The sequence below is a fragment of the Mus caroli genome, chromosome 2 (genome assembly GCF_900094665.2).
Source record: "Mus caroli chromosome 2, CAROLI_EIJ_v1.1, whole genome shotgun sequence".
NCBI classification, from domain to species: Eukaryota; Metazoa; Chordata; class Mammalia; order Rodentia; family Muridae; genus Mus; species Mus caroli.
The window spans coordinates 7,773,668-7,781,282 of NC_034571.1; the positions used below are offsets into that span (position 1 = coordinate 7,773,668).

General features: G+C 44.3%; 1 protein-coding gene across 1 annotated transcript in view; it reads left to right on the top strand.

The window, feature by feature from the left end:
• Nucleotides 1-7,393, top strand: part of Prkcq (protein kinase C theta) — a 131,413-nt gene extending 124,020 nt beyond the window's left edge. The window contains exons 17-18 of the mRNA XM_021155209.2: nt 5,512-5,640; nt 6,169-7,393. Coding sequence (XP_021010868.1) covers nt 5,512-5,640; nt 6,169-6,327 — 288 coding nt within the window. The 3' untranslated portion in view covers nt 6,328-7,393. The remainder of the gene's footprint in view (nt 1-5,511; nt 5,641-6,168) is intronic.
• Nucleotides 7,394-7,615: the final 222 nt, after the last annotated feature.

Sequence of the window (7,615 nt, forward strand, 5' to 3'; positions counted from 1 at the left end):
TTGGAATCCTAAAACTGGGGAAGGTGAAAACAGGATGTTTCCCAGGGCCTTGCTGGCCAGCCTGCCTAGCAGGGACTGATAAACACTAGGCCTAGCATGCCGCAAAAAAAAAAAAAAAAAAAAAAAAAAAGAGAGAGAGATGCTCTCGGGGGTTAAAGGCACCCTGTTGCAGAGGACCTGAGATTTAGTCCCCAGAACCCTCATGGTGACTCACAACTGCCTTTTGCTCCAGTTCCAGGGATCTGACACCTTCTTCTGACCTTCACAGGCACCAGGCACACATGTGGTACACAGACATACATGCAAATCAAACACTCAAACATATAGAATAAAACTTAGTGATAAAAGGTTTTTTTTTGTTGTTTTTTTTAAGAAAATAAAACCAGGATGGAGACACCTGAAAAAGAACACGGAAGGTTAACCTCTGGTGTGCACATATTATGCACACGCCACATGTATGCACATACCACATATATACATACATACCTGTACACTCATAAACAGAAAACTTAAAAGCAGAAGGGTTTTATGTAGGGTTGGCATGGCTCAGCAGGTAGAGAGAGGCAGTCTCCCCAGAGCCTGGTGACTTGAGATTAAAAACCAGGGATCAAATGGTGGATGGAGAGAATTGAGTCATGTGCAACAAATAAGTAAATAAATGAATAAATGTAAAAACAAAACTAAATATAAGATTAAATGCCATGCAAATACAAAAACAAAAATAAATGTTTATGCATAGTATCAGCAGCAGGAGAAAGGCATCCCTCAAGGATAAGCGATGAACTGGTGGGATAGATTAGAGATGAAGGCACTAAAGGCTAAAAGTGGAGAAGGACTCCAGGCAAAATGGTCTGAAAGTCACTTGGAAGCTTTTGTGATTTCTGACATTGGGTAAAAAGAAAACTTGTGCCTCTTGGGCACACATAGTCCACTGAACAACCACATGTCAGGAGAGGCTGTGCTCTGGCAGGAGTTCCAGCTGGGTTGCAGCTGTCCAGTTGCCTGGTGCCAAAGTGAAAAGCAAGCTCCCCTTTCTCCCCCATTTATTTATCCAGGATGTCCGGTCCTTGTGTTTGAAAATGATGGGAAAGTAATGCTCTTAAACAGAAATCCATCTCCCTTTTCACAAGACCATTTGTTCTGAGGAGGGAGTCGGGAGGGAGGGTGGGATCCAGGTATGACCTGTCACAGCTGCTGGTGGCTACGAATGGCTTCCTACCCAGACTGTCAGACAAACTTAAACAAACTCCAACTATATCTCAGCCTTTTATGTAAGAGTGAGCTGTTTCCTGTAAATATAAAAAGCTTTTACTGGGAGAAAGAAATACTTTCCCCATGTCCTTGGTGTACCTTTGCTGCCCAGAGCCCTTGACCTTGCCGTCCTCGAGCCCTGTCACACTCAGGACACTAAGTTGAGTCTGTTTGCTCTTGAGAGAAAAGATAAAGACAGAAAGACTATTGAGGCCAGATTACCTTCTTATTTTCCGTTTTTCTTTTTAAAAGACATTTTATTTCACAGGTGCCTAAGCCAAGCTCAGATGGCTCTTTATTAGGAGTTTCTTGGTCCAAATGCCACATGCTTTCTAAGAACATCTAGTGGGAAGCTGAGCATGCCTCACAGTTGGTCAAGAGCAGTGACTTATAATTTAACTCCCTAAACATTGTATGAAGCCAGTGTCAGCTAAACTTGGGCCCGTTCTTAAGACCCTTTAAGCTTTTTATCTCATCTTGTTTCATGAAAACATCCATAAGAGGTAGAGGTCAGTTGTTTTTTATGATCATTTCCAAGGGGGAGAGCAAACTGTTTATTCTCTCTTTTAAAATCTAGAAAAAAAATTCATTAGGACTGGAGAGTTGGCTCAGCAGTTAAGAGCACTTGCTGCTCTTCCAGAGGACCGAGTTCAGCTCCAAGCATCCACATTTGGCAGCTCAAAGGCTCCTGTAACTCCAGCTCAAGAAGGCCCAGTGCCCTCTTCTGGCTGCGACAAGCACCTATACTTTGTGTGTGTATGTGTGTGTATGTATGCACTGTATGTATGTGTGTATGTATGTGTATGTCTGTATGTTTGTGTGTATGTGTGTATTGAGTGTGTATACACACACAAATGTGCTTTTCCGTGTGTCAACTCACTGGTAGTTGAGTCCACAGAAAAAAGAATCTTACAGCTAATTTGGTGCCTTTTCTGTATGCCAAAACCAAGAGGCTGAGAGAAGGCCAGGGCAGAGGGCATGTGGTCTACAGATAGCCTGGGAGAACAGCATCTTCAGTAAACTAACATTTATTCATCAGCTCCTTAGTACCAGGGAAGCTGTTAGATTCTGGGTAATGGAAAAACAGTGGTGCCTATTCCTCAGAGCTACGGTCCATAGAAACACAGACTTGAAAAACAGACAAAGGGTGCAAACTGTTCGTCTGGATATGAGCTCTGTTATAGTGGAGGTAATCAAGGAGGAGGGTGCTCATATAGAGCCCCGATGACTGGGGCAGAATTTAAAGACCATGACTGGGAGAAGAGAATCTTAGTAGGTAGCTGGATTGGGCCACCTCTTAGAAAATGAACGTCGTGCCGGGCAGTAGTGGCGCACACCTTTAATTCCAGCGCTCGGGAGGCAGAGGCAGGCAGATTTCTGAGTTCGAGGCCAGCCTGGTCTACAAAGTGAGTTCCAGGACAGCCAGGGCCACATAGAGAAACCCTGTCTCGAAAAACCAAAAGAAAAAAAAAAAAAGAAAGAAAGAAAATGAACGTCGTTATAGAAATTGAGAGCTGAAAGTCTGTTAAATGAGCAGATTTGACCCGGAAGAAGAAGCAGACATATTAGCACTAGAATGCAGCATCTAGAATGTTTGTAGACGAACTGGAGCATCGGAACTCTCTGGGTCGTAGAGGTCACCTTAATTAACCTTCCATTTTACAGGCAGACCTGCATGGTTTGGATCTGAAATATTACTCCCAAAGGCCCACGTGATAGAGGCTTGGAAGGTAGTGGAACCTTTAAAAGGTGGGCAGAGGGCAAAGAAGTTAGGTTATTGGGGGGAGATTGTCAGTTTCTAGCCCCACCTCCTTTTCTCTTTCTGAATTCCTGTTGCATTGAGACAAGGCCCTTGATCCATCGACAGCTTCCTGCCTGGATGTTCTAATTCATCATAGGTCCGAAAGCCATGAAGCCAACTGACCACAGTTCAGCCAACTTCTGAAACCAATGTTAACTTTTCTATTTTTAAATTTTTAGTATCTCAGGTATTTTGTTATAGTGATGGGAAAAAAATGGCTGACTGGAGGGGAGGATTTAGAAAACTTACCCAAGGTCACAAGAGCCCTGAGCTAGACAAATAAATTATTCCTTCATTCCATGGTACAGAAATGTAGTCAGTTTCTTGAACAATAGCCTTGGGTTACTTCCACTGTGCAGTACTTTTACAAACAATTTTATATGTAGGATCTCACTAAGAGTGACCACTGTATGGTGATGATGAGAGTGGCACTGCCACCATATTAAGGACTCTTCAGTGGATGTACAGTGGCTTCATAAAGGTCGTACTCAGAACTTGTTAGTAAGGACAACATCTCAAGGATCCCCATCTGGCATCAAACTCACTCTGTAGCCAAGGCTAGCCCTTCACTCCTGATCCTTCTGCCTCCACCACACAGGAGGTTGGAGGTGATCTCAGGTGTGTGCTACCATGCCTAACTATCATTGAAATTATAAGAGAGACTCTCTTATTTAATTAGCAAATTAATTAGTCAATGAGAGAAAATCTCCAGTTTTCTGTAGCTAACATTTGTGATTTGGGGAGACCAGAAGCTCTGAAGGTTTTCAAGTTATAAGGTAACATAATTACAAGAAAATTTCAAAGGACATGTCCTGGCTGTTCTTAGAAACAGGGGGAGCAAAAGATGGGGCTCAAACCCTTGTGGAAGACATTTGGTAATCCCTACATTTTACTCAATTTCCTATCTTACAGGGCTACAGTCTCCTTAAAACACCCTAGCTGTGATGCTATAGTCAAGCATCTTGATGGTGATGGTGCAGAAATGAGAAGTAGCACCCAGGGAACCTGTTGCTTTCTGAGCTAAGGTTTGGGCTCTCCTTCACCTTAGCCCTGGACAGGCTAACGTTTGAAAAGCTTCACCAGTGCCTTGCTGTCATTCCAGTATCCGTTTTGGTTGTTAGGTGAAGTGGCAAGAGAGAGGGTGGTCTAGATAGAAGGCACATAGACACTGGCTGAAAGGCTAGAGAGACAAACATGGTACTCATCAGCAGGTCTGCCGGAGTGGAGGGCAACGTTCTGTGCCCAAAGGGACCTCAGCTGACTGTCAGGGACACCTAGCTGCCATTGCACACAAGTCCCATGATGCTAGACTCCTAAGATAGGCCATCTTCATAAGAAATGTCACACTCGGGTGGGCAGTTAAGTCAGACAAATAGGTTAGTTACTCATTCTGTCCTGCTCAGGGTTCTTTTTATTTTTTAACCCTTTTGGGTTATTTTTAAACAGCATCTCACTCTAAAGCCCAGGCTAACATTGTCCAGACTGGACCGGGCTGGCTTCAAACTCATGATCCTCCTTCCCTGGTCTCTTGAGTGCCAGGCTCCCTGACAGACACCACTGTGCCTGGCTTGTGCTCTTGGGTATTACAGACCAGAAGTAACAGTGCACCAATATGTGTATGGGGACAGGGATCGTTTGCAGTATGTGTTTATGCACACAGCCACGTATGCATATATGCATAGGCATGAATGTGTGTGTTCACATACATGTGGTGGTATTTCATGACTTTCTATGTGAAGGTATACATGTATATATACATGTGTGTGCGTAGATGTGTATGTTATCATTTTATTTAATCCTAAGGATAGTTCTGTGAGACAGGCACTTGGTGTATGTTCCAGTTTGCTTCCTGTTGCTCTGGTGAACACCATGATCAAAAGCAACTTGGGGAGGAGAGGGTTTATTTCAGCCTTAAGGTTACAGTCGATTATTGAGGGAAGTTGGACAGAGACTCACACAAGAATTAAAGCAGAGGCCATAGCTCCCGGGATCATGATTAGTTCAGCCTTCCTTAAACAACCCAGACCATTAGCCCAGGGATGGCACCACCCACATCAACCATAATTCATCAGTCTCTCACAGACGCAGCCACAGGCCAGAGTGTCAGACCCAGTTCCACACTTACGGGTTGGTTCCTCCTCCCAGGTGAATCTAGGCTGGGTCAGATGGGCAAATAAAACTAACCAGAGCAGCGTACGCCAAAGGTTGTGAAATCAGCTTAGAGTCTATCTCCATAAGTAACCCAAAGTGAGGTGGATCTCATGCCAGGCCGATATAAACCGCAGTGTAGCCTGCTTCAGGAAAGGTCCCTCAGAGAAGGCATGATCAGGTTAGAGCTCCACAGTCACCAAGGTCAGTACAAAAGCCAGTTGCCCACACCCCAAGCAATGCACACCCACCTGACCTGACTTGGCCTCCTCATGGAAGAAGTGAATGACTCCCTTTCTGCCCCCTTGCAGCTTTTTGTGAGAGAACCTGAGAAGAGGCTGGGAGTGAGAGGAGACATCCGCCAGCATCCTTTGTTTCGAGAGATCAACTGGGAAGAGCTTGAAAGGAAAGAGATTGACCCACCCTTCAGACCAAAAGTGGTAAGGAGTCCCCCGGTTTGGCTGGACAGTTTGGCTTCAGCGCCTACTCTTCCTATCACAGGCTGTCACCCTAAGCAAGTGACAGCACTTCCTGAAACCTGCCCCAACCACACTGTCCGGGAGGAACATGCTTCTCTAATCACCACCATTTGGCTAGAGGAGAGGGGGAGGGGGTGTTCCTGTTGCTTGTCAAATTGAAACTGTGTCATCAGAATTCAGCTGTGGGAAGAATGAATTGCAGAACATTCCCAAGTTGAACATGTTTCTGAGTGGGACTCTCAGAGGAGATGGATTTTACATGTAACACTTATATTCTTAATGGTCACCATCTAGGCGACCAACGCCGTGTTGTACAATGTAATAATTCTTTTATGTGAAATTAATGATTCTAATAAAAGAAATGATGACTCGGGATTTGAACACACTGGGTTGTACACATACTATAGCTCCTATAAGCAAAGTTAAGATAATGAACTTGGTGGCTAATTTTCTTTTGCTTTTTTTCCTCCTCCTCATCATGTGACCAAGAAATCACCATATGACTGTAGCAATTTCGACAAGGAATTCCTAAGTGAGAAACCCAGGCTATCATTCGCTGACAGAGCACTCATCAACAGCATGGACCAGAACATGTTCAGCAACTTTTCCTTCATTAACCCAGGGATGGAGACTCTCATTTGCTCCTGAACCTCATCTGCCTCCAGACCGGAAGGGATTTGCCTTCTCTCTGGGAACTGATTCAAGTAACACCTCTGGGGGGTCTCTTTTTCACGTTAGAGAAGAAAAGAAACACTGCAAAGGCAGGGAGGACTGCTGAGCTCCTTGTGTGACTTGTTACCTACAGCACAAACCATGCCTACTTCACTAATGACGTCATCCCGTTATATCTCCTGGAATCTCTCACAGCAGCCCTTGAAGTTAGATCATTATTAACTCTAGTCATTTACTTGAAAGATGGTTGCTGATGCTGTGAAAGATTCGAAATGTAATTCTGCTCTTGTCCTAGACAACAGCTGCTGGTGGGTGATGAACCAAGGCGCAAGTGGAACAGATTTCTCAGGACTGGAACAGTGATCGTCTGTTATAGAAGTAAATTCCACTCAACCACAGAGAAGGAACCACTAAGCCACGTTGATCTGTGCATGTCTGTGGAAAAGTCGATGACAGAAGGGAGGGAAAGGGGAAGCCCCTAGCAGATTGTAATGGGAAGCTCTCCAATAAACGTAGCATGAAACTTGAAATTTACAAATCTGCTCATTCTGGCTAGCCCCAGAATTCCCAAGGCAGAGGAAAGTAAGGGGCAGTGAACAGAGCCAACAGGGAAGAGTAAGGATGTCGCCTACGTGGAGCCTCTTATGCACACAGAAGAAAAGTATAACCAACAAGGGCAGGGTGGTTTACAGCTGCCAATCAAACCTGCCCTTCCCCCTCTGTTCTCAGTTGATCTCTCTGTCAGCGTAAGTAGGCACTCATTACCATCCTCCCATCAGACAAGAAATGAAGTGCATGACTCTTCTAAGATAAAGAAAACCAATCCCTTATCACATTGTTCCCAGTGATTTGATGGCAAATAAGTCCCTCCTTAGGCATCCTGCAAGACAACCCAACCCATGCATGCTATTTGCAGTAGTCAGTCCTGTTGAGTTAGAGTCCTAACTATACACAGTATCGTGCCATGTTTATATATGTTGATGAGATGTTGTGATGATAACGTGGATATGTAAAAGGGAATAAAAGAAGGAAGAAAGATGCCTCTTAGTGGTTTGATTCTCTACTGGTTTTCTCAAAGACATAGGTCCATTGTGTTGATCATCAAAATGTAGCCAGTATTGAATTTGTTTTAAAAATGAGGAATTATGGAAGAGTTCCTCAGAGGAGTGAGACATTCAGACAAATGTTAACCATTAGCATGTTCCTCTTTCCTCTTCCCCCCAAATTTTCTTGATGCAGGGGTCTACACAGGCTGCCTTCAGGC